We start from the raw sequence: 19686 nt of genomic DNA on the forward strand, positions 1-19686 counted from the left end.
GACCCACTGATGCCAGGGGACACCCATTTTTGCCATGGGATGTTTTAAGGCCCTTAAAACCCAGGGTGACCCCATGGTTGACACCCCAAGGTTGGTGTCCCCAACCCCCAGGGAGCACCCAATGGGCTGCAAAATCACCTGGCCCAAAGGCCGTGGGGTGGCAAGCAGGTACAGGGGTTCCCAGCACCTTTGGGAGGGATGGGTCAGCCCTGAGCCCTGCACCCCCCATGCACCCCCACCCCCCCCATTTACTGCTGGGTCCCTGCCACGCTTGGCCGATAACCCCTGGCAGTGGTTGGCTCGCCACCAAGGAGGAAGAAGGAAGGAGCAGCCTCCCGCGGCCGCCTCGGGGTCCCGCGTGTTAACCCTGCCCCGGCGCCGCTCCTGGCACTGCCGGCACCGCCGGCACCGCCGCCGGGAACCTGCGTGCAGCGGTTATCTGTGCCATCGCAGCAAACGCCCACGCAAGCCCAGCCGGGGGGGGGGGGCTGTTCCTGCGTTGGGCGGCGGGGCTGGGCCTTGCCCTGGGTTGCAGGTCACCTTCCAGCAGGGACAGAGGCCAGGCGCACCCAGCCATGCAAAGGGACCCAGTGGGGCCACCAGCGCAAACACACGTTTGCTTCTTCACAGTGCCCAGCCCAGCTCCGGGATCATTTAAGGAGGGGGAAATAAGTCGGTGAAGGTGCTGTGCTTTCCTCACTTCATTAACACCCATCCCACCGGGCCGCCATGCCATGGTAGCTGCACCTTAGATGGGGAAACTGAGGCACGGAGCACCCAAAGCACCTGTGCATGGCCATGTCCGCAGCACCAGCAAACCTCCCTGTCCCCACACTCAGGGAAGGCCAGGGGACCATTGATGAGCACAGCCGTGGGTGCACATAGGTGGTGTGGCTTGGTATCATCAGGCACAGGGAGGGACCCATGGCCATGCAAAGGCACTCACCATGTGTGCTGGGTTCTCTCCTCTGAAGCCACCAGCTCTGGAGCAGAAGGCATCCTGGGGACCAGGTACCACCAATGCCCATAGACCCAGTGGGTTTGGGTGCTGAGGTCCTCCTCCACTTGCATGGAGACACCTTCCTGCTGCTGCTGCAAGGTGGCACCTCAGGGAAGCTGGCTAAGGGGCTCTGACATCCTCTTGAGGGGGGAGTTAGCACTGCACCCAGCTTGGGACCCCATGGGGGCCGGCCCCCTTCCCCCCCACCGCCACCTGGCTCCGTCTGCGCGGTGCAGCCGGTTGCACAACGCCCCTCGCGTGGGTGGGGGTGCGACGCAGGGCCCGCCACTCCCTGCCCGGGCATGAGTCAGCTGGCGGCCGGGCGCCGAGTGGGGCTCCCCTGCACGGGGGCACCGCCGTGGGCAAGCACTGCCTGCTCAGAGGGGTCAAATCCACAGCCAGCCTTCAGGATTTGGGGATGACTCCAGCAGCCTCAGATGGGGAGACCTTTGCACCCTATAACAGTTTGTGAGCCATCACCCGGGGGGGTTTATGGGTGCCCATGTCATACAGCTCCCTGGGGATCCACAGCACATGTTCATCCCCCCCCGGCACCCTGCACCCGGGCTCCATCCCTGCAGCAGGTCACAGTCCCACCTGCCTGAAGGGAGGAACAATCACCCATGGAGAGAGACATGACCTGTCCCTCTGCATTGGCAGGGATGAACCTGGGAGACAGCCACAGGCACCCTCCTCCTCTCTATAGAATATTTTTTATATATATATATAATATATATATATTAAAATTACATTTCTCTTTACAAAAACAATTCAACAAGGGGCCATGGGACGGAGCCCATTGCCGAAGCCAGGGCACAGCCACCCTGGCAGGTCTGGGGCACTGGGCAGGCTCCCTTTCAGGGTGTCCTCTTCCCCCAAAGGGGAGCTCAGGCCAGAGTCCAGCAGCAGGTTTTGTGGGTGGGGGTGGGACCCGGGGAGGTGGCCCCGTGGCGAGATGCCTGCTCCGGATCCAACGCAGCTCGCCCCGTCCCTGTTGTCACCGCCTGTAACGAGAGGAGAGGAGATGAGGTCAGGAGGGGTGATGGTGCCAGCTGGCCAAGAGCAGCGTAGCATGGAGAACCCCCCCTCAAAGAAAGATCTGTGTCCCTACTTCTGGCGGGCAGTGCCATAGGGATCGAGGAGGTGGGAGCTGGCCTGTGCCAGGTTCCAGTCGAACATCTCCAGCACCCGGTGGCACTCGACACGGGACTTCAGCCCCAGACAGAAGAGCTGCTCCACCTGCAAGGGGACAGGGAGGTGACAAGGGTGCCACCACTCTTGTGGGAGCTGGGACATGGGGATGGGGGCATGCGGTACCTTCAGGTACTGGATGGCCCGCTGGACGCTCCAGCTGTGGTTCTGCAGGGCTGCCTGGCACTCCTCAGTGGTCACACCGTGCACTGTGTCCCGCACCTGGGGAGAGCTTGTGGTCAGTGCCCACCACCAACCACAGGCAAGGAGCCTGTGGCTGGAGCAGGAGGTCACCAGGGCTGCCTCCCACCCTGGCTCCATTCCCGGGGAGCGCTGTAAGCCTGGAGCTGGGACCATCCTCATCCCTGGGATCTTCAGCCTCTCCTGGGCTCCGGTGCAGACTTCTGGCCACCATGGACTCAGCCCATAGAGCCCAAGGGGACTGCAGTGACAGCCACCTTCCTCCCCCCTCCCTAGGGTCGTGGATAGGGCTAATTTGGGTTAAAAGGGCCTGCAATCCCCGTTTTGGAGTTGCAGTGACAAGTCTGTCCCACAGCACATCTGGGGACCTCTTGTAGCCAACCTGCCAGGGTTGAACTTGAGGAAACTGAGGCACAGGGTGGGGATGGCTCTTGCCCAGGTGAGCCTATGGCCACCATGTCCCCTCTTGCTCACGGACACCAAGGATGCTGCTTACCAGCCGGATCTTGTCAGCAAGGCGGCAGCCATCTGGCCCATCGTAGACGATCTTCTGCAGGCTGCAAGAGGCTTTCACCAGGCACTTGGGCCCAGGGTTGCTGTTGTTGGAGGAGAAGTTGGCCTTGCAGTCTGGTGGTGGCAGCGGCTGCTGCACCATGGGACGGACAGTGGCTGTGGTGACCAGGCGGGATGCCGGCACCTCCTCGGGGCTTTTGGCCTCCTTGAAAAACTTCTCATATTTGTCCAGGTAGGCAGGGCGCTCGGGCAGCAGGTAGTAGTGGGTGCTGCTGACCTTCTGCCCATCCTTCACAATGGGCAGGATGCAGGGTCCCTTGGAGCAGTCCTTGCCCTGTGCCTGGATGACCTTGGGGGTAGCGTACTTGGGGTCAAGGGCAAAGCTCTGTGTGGTGGGCATGGGCTTCCCCGGTGAGGTGGAGAGGCAGGAGCAGAGGGCGGAACGTTGCTGGGGGGAGCCCACCTGTAGGGCCATGGGGCTGGGTGTCCGGGAGGTGGGCTGCGACAGCGGGTCCCTGGGGGGAATCTGGGGTGGCCGGTCTTCCTCACCCCCCGAAGCCGGGGAAAGCTCCCCCGACCAGCGCCCGGGCTCGTTGCGGCGTAGGGGCCGGGGTGGGATGGGGACACGGGGCGGAATTTGGGGTTTGTCGTCAGCCGGGGCGGCTGGTCCCAGGGGAACGTTAAGCCTCTTCATGCACTCCTGCTGCAGCTCCTCAAAGAGCTCAGTGGTCTGCGTCAGGCTGGGCTGCTTGGTCTCCTTGGGGGGCAGGAAGAGGTTGTCCTCCAGCACCGGTCCCCGCTCGCCCTCATCCACGAAGCCATAGTTGGTCTTGCCCCGCCGACTTGGGGGGCTGGTGATGGAGCAGACCTCGAAGTCATCCTCGTCCTGTGCCACGTCATCATAGGCAGGTGGTGGGGGCAAGGGGCGGGCATCCCAGTCCACCACCGGTGTGGGATGGAGGGGCCGGGGTAGAGCCCGTGTGGGGCTCTGCGGCGGGGTCTTGTCCAACAAGGAGAAGGCCTCCATGGCCAGCTTGGCCAACGATGGGGCTGTCAGCTCCCCCACTGGCGAGGGGCTACCTTGGGGTACCTCCTCCCCAAAATCGATGAGGGTCACTTCGCCGCCCGCTGGCCCCTCGCTTGCCAGTCGGCTGGGTTGCCGCTCGCCCACCTTGGTGCCCGGTACCCGTGCCGATGGCTTGACTGGTCGCAGACCCTTCCCTGTACCTGGCTTCTTCAGGCAGAGTTTCCGGAGACCTCCTGGCAGACCTTCCTCCTCCTCACTGACTGGGTCGTAGCAGGGCTCTAGAAGGGGACAGAGAGGGATGGTGAGGGTCCTGGCACGCATCCCTGGGGTGCAAAGTGGGGGGCACCTGCAACCCCAAGCCCCCAGATTCCCCCATAGCTTCAGCCACCTTTGCCCCCCCACACCTTGGATGCAGCGATGCACACCAGGGCAGTGGGCCAGGAATCCTGCCCTTCCCCACCCCGTGCCCCCTCTGCCCCCTGCCCCAGGCTGGCCACCCTGCTCTGCATCTGTGTCCCCACCACAGATGCCATCACCCATAGGTGCACGGTGGTACCCAGAGAGTAGAGCGGGTGAAAGGAGCTAAGAGAGCAAAGAAGGGGGGGGCAGGAAGGAGGGAGAGCAGCACCCGAAAAAGCCCAACTTACTGGTGAGTAGGACGGTAGGCTGAGGCGGGCGCGGAGGCGGCTGCCCTGCAGGAGAAGAGAGAGCCCGAGAGGAGGGGAGGCACGGAGTGAGTGTGCGAGGCAAGCGGCAGCCGGGGCGCTCGTTAGCAGGGTGCATGCTTCGTTGTGTCTCCCATCACCAGTGGAGCACGGATGCCAGTGGGAAGCCCACCCAAGGGAAAACTGCAGGTTTAGGGGGGTTGTGGCACACGCATGGTGTATGAGCTCCCTCCCTGTGGCAGCTCCACTGAGATCCCCCGTACTGGGGAGGCCCAGCCGTGGGAGGCTGGGATGGGACAAGGGACACGGACGAAGGGCAGCAGGGCAGAGTCCAGCCGGGCAGAGCCACCGGCCACCCACGCTGCTGCCAGTGGCACATGGCCAAGTGACAATGCACCCTGTCACCCCAGCTCCCCCCAAGGTCTGCAAAAAGCAAGTGGCAGCAGAGAGATGGAAAAGAGGGTCCAGCCCATCACCCTGGCAGCAGGGCACGGGGACGAGGGCTTTGTGCAGCCAACAAGCAAAGGGAAAGGGAAAAACCACTCACTTTTAGCCCTTCCTGGAAGCTGGGTGGGTCTGGCAGCGCTCGGGTCCACACCTAAAATGTCAGGAGGGTCCATGGGATTTCCCAGGTACAGCCTGTGGGGGGAGAGGAGAAGAGCACCCGGGAGGTCAGCAGCGGCCGTGTGGGACCCCTCGTTCTCACACCACATCCCTCAGGACACCCCACAGCCCCTTTGCTATGCACAATGCCCTGGCGAGTACCGTCCCTGCAAGCGTTGGGGCACCGCACCCCAGTGCTATGGCACAGAGCCCGGTGCCATCCCGGTGTCACCCATCCCTCTCCAGCTCCATGTGCGTGATGTGCCTTACCCAGGGGACTCGCAAACAGGGTGCCATGCCCAGGGTGCAGTGCCCGGGACACCCTCCCAGCACTGGGGTGCTGCGGCCTGGTACGGCACGCCGGTGGGGTGCCGGGAGGCCCGGGCGAGCCATTGCAAGCCAGGCATGGTATGGCAGGGAGCCGGCGGGAGCCGGCGCAGCCCGAAGGCCTGGGCGTGTGCCGAGCTCGGTGCGTTCTCGGCGGCCCAGGCGGCACGTACCCAGCGCCCGTGCCCACGCAGCGGGGCGCGGGGAGGCCTGCCGGGGCACGAGCCAGGTCCGCGTGCGCAGCGCCGCGGTTCAGCCCTCCAAGGGCCACTGGCACAGCCTGCAGCACAGGGCACCGTGGCAGGGTGGGGTGGGGGGTGTCAGGCTGGGACTGGGGACACCGGCAGAGCTGTCCCGAGGCTGGGATGCCCCATGGTGGTGTGGATCGCTATCCCAGGGGATGCACCGAGCCCAGTGCAGGAGCTGGTTCTACCCAGTGGGATCTTTCCAGGCTTTGAAATCCTATCCTGCCCCCTACACACATCCCTCCCACGTCCCCCCAGCCCAGCGCTGGCAGAGACCCCCCCGTGCTCCTTGCCCCGAGCCAAAGCACCCCAGCCCACCGCCCCCTGGTGCCCAGCACCCACGCTGGGCATTGCCAGTCCCACCTGGCTGGGGAGCATGGGGCGCCCTGGGGTGCAGGCACCCGACTTCCCCTCCCCATCACAGACCAACTGGGGTCTCTTGATGGAGCATGGGGGAAAGAAGAGCGTTTTGGTGGATCTTTAAAGAGAATTCATGCTGTTAAAAGTATGAACACCCCCGCCATGGCTCCCCTCCACGCAGGCGCTGAAAGCTGGGGGTTTAGCAGCCCTGGAACACCCCAAAAGCACTGGGGTAATGTGGCCACCTCCGGGGTGGTGCTTACTGATGTCCCCCCACCCCGGAAGACCCACGAGGGGCTGCAGAGCCGGGAGAAGGTGCGCTCCCCCAGGGTCAGCCCCCCACAAGCACAGCAGCCCCCCACGTCCCTGACCCCATTAGTAAGAAGAGGCAAGGGAGTTAGTCCAGCCGCGGGGACCCTACCCGGAGCCACCATCCCCAGTACAGCAGGGGGGAAAGAGATGCTTTAAGGGAGGGGGCAGCCAAGCCGCGGCTCGCTCCTGTGCCCGGTGGGCAGCGGGAAGGCAGGGAGCAGGCAAGGGATGCAGAGAAGTCAGAAAGTTTCTTACTCATCAATTTTATCGGGAAACCCCCAGCAGTGCTGCGGGTTGGTGTCTCCATGGCCTGTGTGGATGAAGCTGTTTTTAAGCGGCTGGCTGATGTCATGGGCCGACAGCCCCGCCACCGAGGTCACCGTGTTTCGGGGGAACTGGCCCACTTTTAGGGTCCGCTTATTCTGACCCCGCCACCAGTAATTCTCGGCCCTAAGGAATAAAAAGGACCTCGTTACCGACGAGGGAATGGGAGGGGGACATGTGCCTGCCCTGGGGACTGAGGAGGCGACGAGATGACTCGCCCAAGGCCACGCAGGCAGGCAGTGGCACAACTGGGAGGGGAACCCAGGCGCCCAGGATCCCAGCCCTACGCCAGCAGCAGGCTCTGCCTCCCACCCTGCATGGCCCCTGCACCGGGAGACGCTGGGGATGTGGGCGGTGGGGAACAAAGCTCCCCATTTGCACCCCAAAAGGTGCACCCCTTCCTCCTCCTCCCAGCTGCCCCAAATTATGCAGGAGCCTTGGGGTGATGCCTGCACTGAGCTGCTCATTGCTGGTCCTCCTGTACCCCATGCAGTTGGGGATGGCCCAAGGGACGTGCATGGTCTCTGCTGATGAACCCTCAAATATCCTAGTCCCGCAGGGGAAACAGGGAGGGTCACGGTGGGGAACAGGGGACCGGGAGGTCTCCCTCACTCCCTGCCTATGTTATCATTGAGCCTCGTGCAGACTGGTGTGGGCAGAGGGAGACGGGCAAGCAGGCTGGGGTACTCAAGCTGCAAAACCTCCCGTGGCCATATGAGTAGGGTGGCCAGGGTACTGGTCCCCTGGAGAGCCCAGAGTGCCCCAGGAGCCGCCCGCCTGCCCCAAGATGCGGCCACCTCCAGAGTGGGACAGGGTGGTCACTCAGCCCAGGGGCACCAGGGTGAAGGGACAGGTAGGATGCAGGGAAGGGCACCCCAAGCTGTGCCCCCCGCCCAGCCTGTGCCAAATCAATGGGGAGGCTTCGATCCTAAACACATCCCCCCTCCTGCTCCCACCAGATCACCCTCCTCCCTGCCTGCCGGGGTCCCCCCGCTCCTTCTGGGGAGGGCGCGCGCTGGGCCGGGGGCGGCGTGCAATGCCAGCCCGGCGAGGCTGGCACGGGCCCCACGGTTTCCTGGAGTCACCTGTGAGTCACCCCTGGCCACCAGCTCAGCCCTTTTCCTGTTTACCTTCCCCTTTCGCCGCCAGCCAGCCGCCTTACTCAGCACCGGGACCCCTCAGAGGGGCTGCAGCAGAGCCCATCCGGCACCGGGCACCCTCCCTCATCCGCGACGGGCTGGGAGGGGGGCAGACGGTTCCCCTCCCTTCACCCTCCCTGCGCCCCAACACTGCCACATCCCACTGGAGGGATGCTGCAGTCGAGCCGGGATGGGCCCTCCACTCCTCCCTTTTCCCAGCCTTATCCCACCGGTTCCGGGCTCAGACCCCCGGCGCGAACCCGCTCGGGTTCTGCCCTGGCTTCTCCCCAAAAGCCCCCTCCCGCGGCCGGCTGGGTCCCCGGGGGGCTTTCAGGTAGGTCCCTGCCCCTGCCCACACACACGTACGCACACCCGGCGCCCGCCGAACGACAGGCAGGGGCTTGAAAAAGGGTGGGGGGTGTTTACAGTGCCCCGGGCAGCCTCGGCGCGACCGGATGGGGCCCCCCGGAGGAGTCCGTCTCATCCCCCCGCCAGCCCTCCCTTTCCTGCCCCAGCATCCCCGCCGGCAGCGCGGTGGGGGGCAGCCGTCCCCGGGGAAACTGAGGCACGGGGAAAGGGGCTCCCCTTTGGGCCCTTCGGGAGCACCGGCAGCCTCTGGGGCTCCTGCCACCCCCCACCCCCGCCCGGCTGCAGAGCCTGCCCCGCACCCCCAAAACGTAACCAGCAGGGGCCACCGAGGACAAGTGTCCCCCAGGGAAACTGAGGCAGGGGAGACTGCGCCCCGGCTTCACCGCTCTCCCAGCCCTCCCCGACCCATCGGCATCCCCCGGCACGGCCACATTCCCCCGTTCCGCTCCCGCCACCCTCCCGCTCCACCCTCCCGCGCCGTGGTTCACCTGGGGCCGGCGGGGGGCGCGGGAGCGGGACCCCCAGCCCAGCGCGGCCGTGATGCAGCAGCGGGGACGATGTAGGCGCACTGGCGCGGCCGCGCCGCCCTCCACCGCTCCTTCCCTCCCTCCCTTCTTCCCTCCCTCCCTCCCTCCGCCGACGCCGCTTCCCCTCCCCTCCCCTCCCTGCAATTAAACCGCCAGACCCTGGGCAAGAGTCATCCCTGGCGGCGGCGGCCGGGGAGAAAGCCGGTCCCTGCAGACACACAAATTCGGCCTGATTCACCTCCGGGCCGTGACTAACCGCGGGGAGCCGGCCCCGGGAGGGGGAGAGCCAAGGGGGGGGAAGGACGAAGCCTTTATCCTAATCCCCCCTGGGCTGGGGGGGGGGGGGGGGCTGGGGGGTGCGCAGCCTCCCGCGTGCCAGCAGGGCGAAGGGACACTGAGCTCCTTTGGGGGAATCCCTGATGTCCCCGAGCTGGAGAGGGACGGGCACGTCCAGGGATGGGGATGCAGGGACCAAAGGTCCCCCCAGTCTGCAGGTTCCCAGGGTGGCCGTGCCCCAGGGTGGCTGGCAGGGACTGAGGAGCGAAGCTCATAGCGCAGGGGGTGACAGGTCACGCCAGCCAGCGTGGTACCGAGCCTCCCCCAGTGCCTCTCCCAGCCCAGTGACAGTGGCACGTCCCTGGGTGCTGGTGGCACATCCCCATCACTATCAGCAGGGAGCGGCCCTGTGGCGTGTGGTTTCCCAGGGCAAGGCTGGGGCAAACCCACGGGCACCATGGGGTGAGTCAGCGGGGCCAGACGGTGCGGGCACGGCTGTGGTTGTGACCCCCTCACACCGGGGTGTCCCTATGGCCCTGTGCTGCCTGGCGGATCATGTACTGCCCAGGGGAGCCGAGGAAGCTCTGCCCACCTTTGGGGTACGTGTCCAGGTGTGCTGTGGTGGCAGAGCCCCCGCCTCCCCATCCCTGCTCCCCACATCTCTGCCAGTGCCCGCAGTCTCCCCGTTCCTGGGGTCCCCTGTCCCCATGCTGGCTGGCAGCCCTGAAGATGGCAGCTGGTCCGTGTCCCCCTCGCAATACGTGCCACCCCTCCCGTGCAGTACCTGCCCTCAATGACAGTGATGATGTCGTTCATCTGGATATGCAGCTTGTCGGGCTCCTCAAAGTCCTGCAGCGCCCTCATGTCAGTGGGCTGGGCCTAGGGGGAGAGGGGTGTGAGGACAGGGGATGCAGCCCCCCACATCCATCCCTATCCTGTTTTGAGGCCAGGCCCAGCTCCACGCAGTAGAGCCCCAAAAATGGCCAAGGGACAGAGTCGTCACTCCCAGCCCTTCCTCAGCTGCGACATCCCTGGGGTGGGTGAGGGCAAGGTGGCATTTGGGGTCCTCTTGTTGTGACCATGTCACTGCCTGCCACCTCCCAGCCTGTCGGGCTGCCTGGCCTGAGCCCCTCAACGTCACCCCCCGTCTACCCTTATGCTCAAGCAGACCCAGTGGGAGGGGGGTGCTTGGGGCCCTGTCCCCCTCCCTGCTCACCCACCTCCACCAAGAAGTCCCGCAGGGCCACGAAGGTGGGTCGATCCTCAGGCTTGTGCGCCCAGCACTGCAGCATGACATTGTAGACATCCTGGGGACAGTCCTCGGGCCGTGGCAGCCGCTCGCCCTCCTTGTCTATCTTGTGCAGGATCTATGGGGCAGGGAGTGCCGTCAGGTTGCCCCAGGTCCTCCCCAGCACTGCTGGGTCAAGGCGGGGGGGGGCAAGTCCCTGCTATGCACCCACCTGGCTGCCATTGAGGCCAATCCAAGGCTCCTGCCCATAGGTGAACATCTCCCAGAGGGTCACCCCGAACATCCAGGTGTCGCTGGCGTGGGAGAAGGTGCGCGTCTTCAGGCTCTCGGGAGCACACCTGTGTGGGGAAGAACATAAGCATCAGAAGGCCACGAGTGCTGCACACCTGGGTCCCCTCTCCCCAGCGCTCACCAGGCAAAAGGGACCTTGCGATGCTCCTGCATCACGTAGTGGTCATCATTTTTGGGCAGGGCTCGCATCAGCCCGAAGTCCCCAATCTTGACCAGCTCGTTGGAGGCCAGAAGGATGTTGCGGGCGGCCAGGTCACGGTGGATGAAGCGCTTGGATTCCAGGTAGGCCATGCCCTTGGCCACCTGGATGGCATACTGGCAGAGGGTGGAGATGAGAAAATGGCCCTGGTTCTTCCGCAGGCGGTCCAGGAGGGAGCCCAGTGGGGCCAACTCTGTCACCTGCGCCATGGGGAGGGGACAGAAGGTCAGTCAGCTCAGGGGCATCCTGGCTGGGCTGGTTTCCAGCCTTCTTGTGCCCCAACGAGGATGCCAGCAGAGGACTCGGCGTATTGAAGCAGCCTGGCTTTGATCACCCCATCACGTGGGACTCCCCCACAGGGCGGCATTGGGGATGGCCCTGGTTCCCCCTACTCACCATCTTCATAGGGTGGGAGAGCACCACACCATAGAGGCGGATGAGGTTCCTGTGGTCCAGGGAGTGCATGGCGTTCACCTCCCGGATGAAGTCGTCCAGTGCCTCTGGCTGGCTCAGCACATCTGTCTTGAGGCATTTCACTGCCACGTTCAGCTACGGCCAAAGCGGGGATGAGCCCCGAAGTGTCTTATTCCCTGGGTGGTCCCACTGCCCGGCTCCCCCCACCACGAACAGCCCCTCACCGTCTTGCCAGCGGGTGTGCACCACTCGCCGCGACGTACGACGCCGAAGGAGCCATCGCCCAGCTTCTCGAAGAGCGAGAGGTCCCGCTCCCGTACGAGGCAGGTGAGGGAGTGCTGGCCCCCAGCTTCGGGGGGTGGTGGCGTGGGGGGCTTGCGGAAGGTGCTCTGGGGCTGGGGTGGCAGCTCTGACTCAGGGCGCTTCCCGCTGAACACCTGCAGGACATGGAGGCAGTTGAGACGTGGGCATGGAGAGGCTCCAAGCCCTTGGTTCTGTGAGTGAGCACTGTCAGGATGGCTCCCTGCCTGGGCTGTGCACTCTGGAACCTAATGATGATCCCTATCTGGTGATTACCCAGGGCAGGCTCTGCTCCTCCATCCGCCTGCATGTTGAATGGCGATTCCTGTGGAGGGAAGGGGTCGTGCTTCTCACAGCAGCCCCGCAGTGGCTCCCCAGCAGCCCCGGCAAACCAGGGGCTGGAGGGTCCTGCAGCCACGCGATGTGCCTGGGCACAAAGCCAAGAGAAACCTCCAGCTTGGGCCGAGTGTGGTGACACATCCCTGCAGCGACGACGTGGGCCTTGCAATATGCGCTGCTGCCACCCTCAGCCCAGAGGGGACATGGATAGGCTCTCCCTCCCTCTCCCAGAGCAAGACCGATGATGTGACCCATGGGAGATGGGGCTGATCCCAGCCTCAGCAGCCAGGACCCATGCAGGGTGTGTGGGGGCTGGTCCCAGAATGTGGCTGGGGTGGGAGGTGGCATTTCTGTGCCCGGTGCGATGCTGAGTAGCCTTCTATTAAAAGCCTGTCCCGGCCCAGATGAGTCACACAGGGGAGAGGCCACACGACCCAGCACCCAGCTGGCAAGTGTCCTGCTCTTTTGGGGGGTGCAAGGTGCTGGGGGTTGGCAGGGTGGCAGTAGTACCAGCTTTGGATGAGATGGCATCAGGGGCACACATGAGCATCCCAAGGTCCCCTGCCCTGCTGTGCCCTCAGCCTGCAGGCACAAGGCTGTGTCCCCTCACCAGGGTGGGTAGGAGGCTGGGCAGTGCTGCTGCCCACAGATCTGGCTGGGGCGAGATGCACAGGCTCTGTAGCTCGTTAGCTCCAAACGAGTTTCCTGGTAAAGAGGCAAATGACATTCTCAAGTGCCAGGGTGGCAGGGCCATCTTTCACTGGGAAGTGACCCAGGAGCCTGTGTGGGACCAGGGCACCGCTGGCAGGGTGTGTGTGGCAGGGACTTCTGCCCATGTCCCTGCCAGCCCCCCGAGTCTGGTGGTGTGAGGACAGCCGGGAAGTGGAGAAGAGCATGGGGAGAGGTCCAGCTCCTCCTGCCTGCCTCAGTTTCCCTGCCACACCCCTCTCCCATCCTTACCTTGCTCATCCAGGATTTCCGCTTGCACATGGCTTTCCTTCGCTTCACCGCCTCCCACAGCCGCCGCTGGCCTACAGGACACAGGGACACAGTGACTGTCACTGACCCAGCACGCGGTGGGGGTCCCCTCCAGACCCACGGACCACATGCTCCTCTGGACTCCCCAAAAGATGCTGTGCAGCCAGCCGGGAGTATGGGAGGGAGGTTTGGGGGGGGGACATACGCACCAGGGCGTCCCATGCCAATCTTCTCGAGATCCTCATTTTTGACGTACTCGAAGTGCGAGAGGCGGGTGACGTTGAGCTCATCCCGGATGCGCAGAAAGTACTGCTGCAGCTGCAGCTCGGTGAGCAGCTCCAGCAGCCAGTCCGTGCCCTCCTCCGCCTGCATGCTACAGCTCAGCCTCTGCCGGGACACCGCGCTGGGTTATGGGGGACTCTGCCCTGCTCCCCTCTGCCCCATCCCCCCTGGGGGCGTCACCCAGAGGGGCTGAAGCCAAGGCTGGGGTGCTGCCTGGGTTGGGTGTGAAGGATGCTTGCAGGACTCATCTCCTGAGCCCATCCCCAGCTCCCCAGGGGGTCGGGAGAAGCACCCCATCAGTAGGACCCCTGGGGATGGGCAGGGACCCCCGCTCTGCCCTGTTGCGCCCACAGAAACACCAACCCATCCCTCTGCTCCAGCACAGGCTGTCCCCAGGCAGTGGTGCCAGGGACACAGGATGGGGCAGAGCCTCAGGACGGACGTGCCCGGCAACGGTTCCCAGCTAAGGGGAATCCCATGCCTGGTCCCATGCTTGCCAGGCTCCCTTTGCCCAGCTGGAGGGGCTGACCAGGAAGGGGACAGCTGTCCCCAGCCGGGACAGCCACTTGGCCACCTGGCATCCCCACACACCTGGCCAGGCTGAAGCACAGACACACGGCGGGTCTCCTCTGCCACGTGTGGTGGCACTTTGCCAGGCAGTCACAGGGAGTGGGCAGACAGGGGCATCAGGGCCTCTGGGGGGTCCTGGTGCCCCCAGGGCTGAGGCACAAGGCACCCTAGCGCTGCCAGCACCACCCCCCTAGCTGTGTGAGGGCATGGAGAGGGAGGGGATGCGGCCATGTCTCACCCACGGCTCCCTGTGCACCCCCTAAACACGTCTCCCGCCGCTCCCCATCCTTGCCCGCTGTCCCAGATCTCCCCGCTTTCATTGCTACCTTTCTGGGAAGGGACACGGGACCCCCCACCCTGGCCCCACAGCAGGGCAGCCTCCTCCATCCTCTCCTTCCCCCCCAGGAGACGACGCGGCTCCCAGTGTCTTCACCCCTCTGCGCTCGGGTCCCTTGGCTGCGTCACTGCAATTACAACCCTCAGCACTGGGCTAAAAATACGGCGGGTGCGGCAAGCAGCTGGGCACGGGGGCGCACGGGGGCATGTGGGGCGAAAGCCGCCGCCAAGCCTTCGGCATGGGGACGGCCGGTCCCCTGCCTGCAAGGCGATGGGGACAGAGCCAGGTGACAGTCAGCGCAGGGTCTGCCCGGGGTGGGGGTCGGCACTTACTCGGTAGAGGCGGAAGCGGGTGAGGAAGGGGAAGGATCGGCGCAGAGCCTGGAAGCGTCGCATCCTGCCTGGCTGCCCGCCGCCGGCCCCTGGCACCGCCGATGTCCCTTCCCTGGCGTCCCACAGCACAGCCTGCTCAGCGCAGCCGGGGCACCCGCAGCCCCGTCATCTGGGCTACAGAGATGCCCCCCAGACTTGCTTGTCCCATATATCTCCCCTGGAGCGGGCAGGGGGGCTTGGGGCGTCCGTCGGCCGGACGCAGGCTGTGGCTCTCCCCCTCCTTCCGTCCGGCTCCCAATCCTCCCGGCTGGCCCTCCTCTTCCCCAACGCAACGGGGCCGGGGCGGGGGGGGTGGCGGCAGGCAGGGCTGGGGGTTACCCCCCTGGCTGGAGCCGCTTCCTGGGGACCCCCAGCCGGCAGCGGGGTTCGGTCCCAGCCGGCTGCTCGCCCAGCGCTCTCCGGGAGGGGTTATTTTCAGCCGGGGCTGGGACACAAGCCCAGGGGGCCGGGCTCCCATCAATGTGCCGCTTTCTCCCTTGTTCAGTGGGCTCCGGCAGCTGGGAGCCCGGACCCCCGCTCCCATTTCCATGGAAACTCGCCCTGGCCTTGGGAAAAGCTCCCAGGACTCAGTTTCCCCCCCAGGAAGCGGGGAGGGAGGAAGAAGAGACATCCGGCTCTCCACTCCCCAACCAAGGCCACAGGCATGATGCCAGGGCGATGGGCACTGCGGGGGGGGGAGCTTCTGGCTTGGGAAACGAACCCGCTGCCCAGCTGCCAGTTCCCGTGGGGCTTTGCCATGGGGTGCCACCAGCACCCAGGGGCTCGTTCCCTTTCTCCAGCACTGTTGTCCACCCGTGGGTTCCCCAGGGAGAACAGCTGGCCGCGCCAGCTGCTGCGGCGTGAGAGAGGAAAGACCTGTGGCAACCTCTTGCTGCATCCCCTGCCTGCCTGGCCCCCCCAAACTGTGGCCACCGCTGTGCTGGGGGGCAGCTGGGAGGGGGTTAAGCACATCCCCAGGCTCAGAGGAGCCTCTGCTGAGGCTTCCACCACCCCACCGGGATCCCGGCTGGCACCCGGCGGCACAGGCGTCCGGCACAACAAGCCCATTGACTGGAGACACCCGGGCACGGTGCCCTCGGCACCAACCTCTGCCACGCGCCAGCTCCCCCCTCCCTGGCCCAGGGGACACCAGGGATGCGGGGGGTTCCCTGCCCTGAAATACTGCATCACCCTCATCAGCCAGTACCGGCACCCACCGGGACTGGTGTGCTGCCTCCTGCACCCCAGCCTGCCTCCTGCGCCCCCAAACCCTGCATGAGGCTGCCCAGTTCAGTGCCCGCACTGGGAATACTGGTCTCTAAAAGGGAGCAGGGAGACTCAGCCTCTCCTGCTGTGTCGGGAGAGGCTCTGTGCCTCAGTTTCCCTCTCTGTGAAAGACCCAGAGATGCAGGGAGCAACACCAAAACCTTGGCTCCAAGACAGGCAGAGCTCTGCCAGCAAAACCCCATCCTGGAGGGGGTCACAGACGCTCATCCAGGGCCCATGACCCAGCAGGTGGCAAAGACCCCCCGATGCAGGTGCCACTCGGTACCCTGTGCCCTGCACACACGCCATGCTGTGTACACCCACCCCTGCATCCCCAGGGATGCTCTCTACGTGCACCCAGGCTCATGCATGGGCGGTGACGAATCTCACGTGCACCCTGGGACCACACAGGCGCAACCCCCGGCACCCCGCGCACCTCCTGCCACCTGCACAACCGCAGCCGCCCCCCCACGCACACGTCACCTCCGTGCAACCCCCTACATCTACCGCCCCCCCCTGGCTGCACGTGCGCAAACACATCGGCGCCGCACAGCCGCCGGCACCCCACCATCCCGCTCCCCCGCCTCCGCCTGACGCACACCTGGAGCCGCCTGCACCCCCGTGCGCCCACGGGTGTCCACTCCCGGGATGGCATGCTGGTCTCCATGCTTGCCCAGCATCATACACAGCCATGCCACCCGCCTGAGCTGGCACACAGGGTGACCAAACCCCCAAATCACTCCTACCCACAACGACACCCCAGCACCCGTCCTACACCCCGAGGCATCTGCACCCTCCACATGTTCCCCACCTCCCCCCCCAACACCTCCATGCACATCCTGACACCCCCCCAGTGATACCCCCACATGCAGATGGCAGCCTGTAAGGCCACCATCCTGTGACAGACACTGTGCCCCCCCTCCCCGAGCTGTGTCAGGCCTGGCCGAGCCACGTTGCTGCACATTGTTCCCCCGTGCCTCAGTTTCCCCAGCGAGAAGGAAGAGGCAGCCCCACTCCTGTGGGTCAGGATGGGAGCGCAGCCATGCAGCGGCGTACTGTCCCCATGCCACCCCAGATGCCACAGGGTACCGTGACTGCCAGAAAGGGGACATGCCATGCAGGGGGACTCCCAGCCCCATGCCAGCCGCTGACCCACACCCCACAGCGCAACCCTGCCCTTCTTGGGGACACCCAGTCCAGTTCAGTGCTCCCCACTGCTCCCCCCACCAGCTCCCGCCACACTGACCCGCCGGCACGGCATGCCAGGGACGATGTCTTGTCGGGGGGATGGCATGGGGTGCCCGCGGCCCGGCTGCAGGACCCGCTGCCCGGTGCTGTCCGAGAAACTGTGGGGCAGGGGGGTAAGCATCTCCTCCTCCTCCTCGGCGCTGCTCAGGCGCTGGTAGTCGCATCTCTCGCCCATGGCCGGGGTGGCAACGGCGGCTGCGGCGCGGCAGCGAGCGGGGGGCTCTGCAGAGACGCCCGCCCCTGCCTGGGGGTGGCGAGGGCTGGAGCCGGGCGTGGGATCACATGGCAGAAAGTTGCTGCAGTTCCGGAAAACAGCAAGAGGGTGAAGGTGACCGCAACCGTGATGGAGGGGAGGGGGGGATGGAGGGATGCAGAGGAGACGGGTGAAAGAGAAAGGGGGGCAGCCCCTCAAGTGCTGGTCCTCACCCCAATCCCAGCCTGGCACCGCTGTCTTCCTCCCGGCTCAGCAGCCCAACTGCCCGCCTGCTGTCCCCGCTCCGGCACCGGAGCAGAGAGGCGGTAGCATCGCTGCCAGCCCCAGCACCGCGCTCGCAGCCCCCTTCTCCCCCCACGCCGGCACAGTGCAGCCCGCCGGCGGGGATGTGGCGCAGGCAGCCAGGCGGAGGAGGATGAGGATGAGGGGGGAGCATCGTCCAGCAGCCGGGGCTCTCTGGCAAGCAGGGTGAGTGAGGAGGCACCGTAACCCCCTCCTGCGCACTTACGGAGGGGTGGGGGGGCTCTGGGGCTGGCAGCATCCCCAGCATCCCTCCCGCTTCCCTGCGCCGACAGAGGGGGATGGGATGTGCTGGGAAGATGGCTGCTCCGCAGCGACCCAGCAGCGCTGGCGCAAGCACAGCAGGGCCTAGAGAGCAGCCAGGCACTGGCGGTCGCTGCTGGGATGGGGGTCCAGGGGGGGCACGCCAGGAGGACTCCGCCTGGGATCAATCCTCTCCCCCCACCCCATCGCAGGGAACTGGGGGTCTCCTAGACCTCTGCCAAGCGCTGCACCAGGCACAGCCCCCAGCATTGGCAGGTGGCACTGGGAAGCCACCTCCCTGGATGGGGAACCCCCCCACCTGCACACCGGGACTGGCCTGTACCCCAACACTGCAATGCCACAGCCCCTCTCTGAGCCCTCTGGGCCAGAGCTGCACGGGGGCTGAAACCGGTGAGGGGGGACCTTTAGCCCCCTGGGATCTGCCTGCCCTTTGGGGCACAGCACAGCCCCAGGGACCAATTTGCTTCTCATGCCAATGCCACGGGGCATGATGCCCTGTCCTGACCCCCAGAAGTGCCCCCATGACCCCCCACCCCACTGCTCCCCCTGCACCTGCCTCCCCCGCCATCCCCCAAGACCCTGGTGTAGCCGGAGGAGTGATACCAGGCTGTCACCGTGCCAGGGCAGGGGGCATGAGCCCACCCTGTTCCCCCCCACCCTAGAGAAACACCCCCAATCTGCGGGGGCACCCACCCTGGCTCGGGAGGGCCAGGCAGGGGCAGCCCCTCGGCGGCTCCTCCTGCCATACCACGGAGGTGAGCTCAGCCGCGCAGCCGGGGCAGGCCGAGCCCGCGGCGTGGGAGCAGCGAGCCGCCCCCGCGCACGGCCCGCCGGCGTCACCGCGCTGGCACGCCACGGGCCGGTGACTGATGCACGTGCTATGCCACCTTCCCTCCGGCCCCAGCTGCCCCGCGCTGCTCCAAAACCCTCGCCAGCCTTCCCCAGGAGAGCCATGATGCTCCCCAAGCCGACAGGGGACAACTCCTGTCCCCCACAGCCTCGGGCATGGATTCAGGTCACCCCCCTACATGTCGGGTCCTCCTGTCCCATCCAGGCTCAGCTGAAACCCAAATGATGAGGGTCCTCTGTGAGGGGACAGATGGCATCATGCCATGCCACCCCTGATCCACCTGCTTGCAACTCCCACCCCAGGGGGGCTCCCACCACAATGACAGCCGCTGGACGGGGCACACTGTCCCTTGACCCCCAGCGTGGTGACAGTCACAATGACCACAGGGTGTCCCTCCCCTCTGTGAGGACACCAGACCTCCCCAGCCCTCTGGGACAACACACTTGTCCTCGCATCCCTTCCAGTATCCCTGGGGACGCAGCATCCCCCATGCCCACCACCCCGCACAAAGGACCCTGGGAAATGGCAGGTCCCCAAAACAAGCTCCCAGAGGAGGATGGGGTCCCCCACTCACCTCCGGCACATCACCCCACTCGCTGTCACAGCCTGCCTGCCACCTTCCTGGTGGCCGTGTCACCTGGAAGTGATCTCACCGGCTGTGGCGGCAGCGGGGCCGGCTGCGGTGGCACCCAGGCTGGCTCGCTCAGCCCTGGCGGGGCCCCGGGGGCGGCCCCAAATTGCGGTGACACACTCCCGGCCCGGCGGCCGCGGCGCAGGCGTGCGGGCACACACATACCCACGCGTACAAACACACCCCGCTCCCGCCAGAGAGGGCTGCAGCCTGCCTCCTTCTGCCATGCTGCTGCCACCCCCCCCCTGGGGACCGTCCCCAGCCCCTCATTGGATTGCACCACCCCACTTTCCCCCCAGTAGATCCCGTACCGGTGGGTGTTTCGCCTCCCTCGGCGCTGCCATATGATGCTGCTCGCTCGGCCAGTTTGGGCAAGCGGGAGGTCTCGGGGGGCCGGCACGGAGGGCTGGTGACCCCCGTGGTGGAGGAGGCCGGGGAGGCCGGGGTGCCAGCTTCCCCTGGGCTGCTGTCTCCGTGCTCCCGGAGCCTGGCCCCATGGTTGGA

At 65.7% G+C, this 19686-nt stretch overlaps 1 protein-coding gene across 1 annotated transcript; it reads right to left on the bottom strand.

Annotated features, from left to right (window-relative positions):
• Nucleotides 1-2107: 2107 nt before the first annotated feature.
• On the bottom strand, nucleotides 2108-17687 carry TNK2 (tyrosine kinase non receptor 2). Its single transcript, XM_074153369.1, has 16 exons — nucleotides 17350-17687; nucleotides 16922-17219; nucleotides 13059-13236; nucleotides 12832-12902; nucleotides 11457-11669; nucleotides 11215-11367; nucleotides 10741-11018; nucleotides 10540-10666; nucleotides 10300-10446; nucleotides 9864-9958; nucleotides 6700-6894; nucleotides 5145-5236; nucleotides 4580-4624; nucleotides 2889-4210; nucleotides 2318-2413; nucleotides 2108-2239 (listed from the first exon to the last, which is right to left on the bottom strand). The coding sequence occupies exons 1-16, from the start codon at nucleotides 17685-17687 to the stop codon at nucleotides 2108-2110; spliced, it is 3780 nt and encodes a 1259-aa protein (XP_074009470.1).
• Between the last annotated feature and the right edge of the window lie 1999 nt (nucleotides 17688-19686).

This window comes from Numenius arquata, chromosome 9 (assembly GCF_964106895.1).
Source record: "Numenius arquata chromosome 9, bNumArq3.hap1.1, whole genome shotgun sequence".
Lineage (NCBI taxonomy): Eukaryota > Metazoa > Chordata > Aves > Charadriiformes > Scolopacidae > Numenius > Numenius arquata.

What these genes read in the sequence shown, in the direction of transcription:
- TNK2 (XM_074153369.1), bottom strand. Translation starts at nt 17,687, where the DNA reads ATGCTGGGGATGCTGCCAGCCCCAGAGCCCCCCCACCCCTCCGTAAGT. An exon ending in ATCACTGTCATTGAGGGCAG is followed by an intron (nt 6,895 to 9,863) that starts GTACTGCACGGG and finishes TTTATTCCTTAG; the next exon opens with GGCCGAGAATTACTGGTGGC. An exon ending in GCCTACCGTCCTACTCACCA is followed by an intron (nt 4,211 to 4,579) that starts GTAAGTTGGGCT and finishes GTCCCCTTCTAG; the next exon opens with AGCCCTGCTACGACCCAGTC.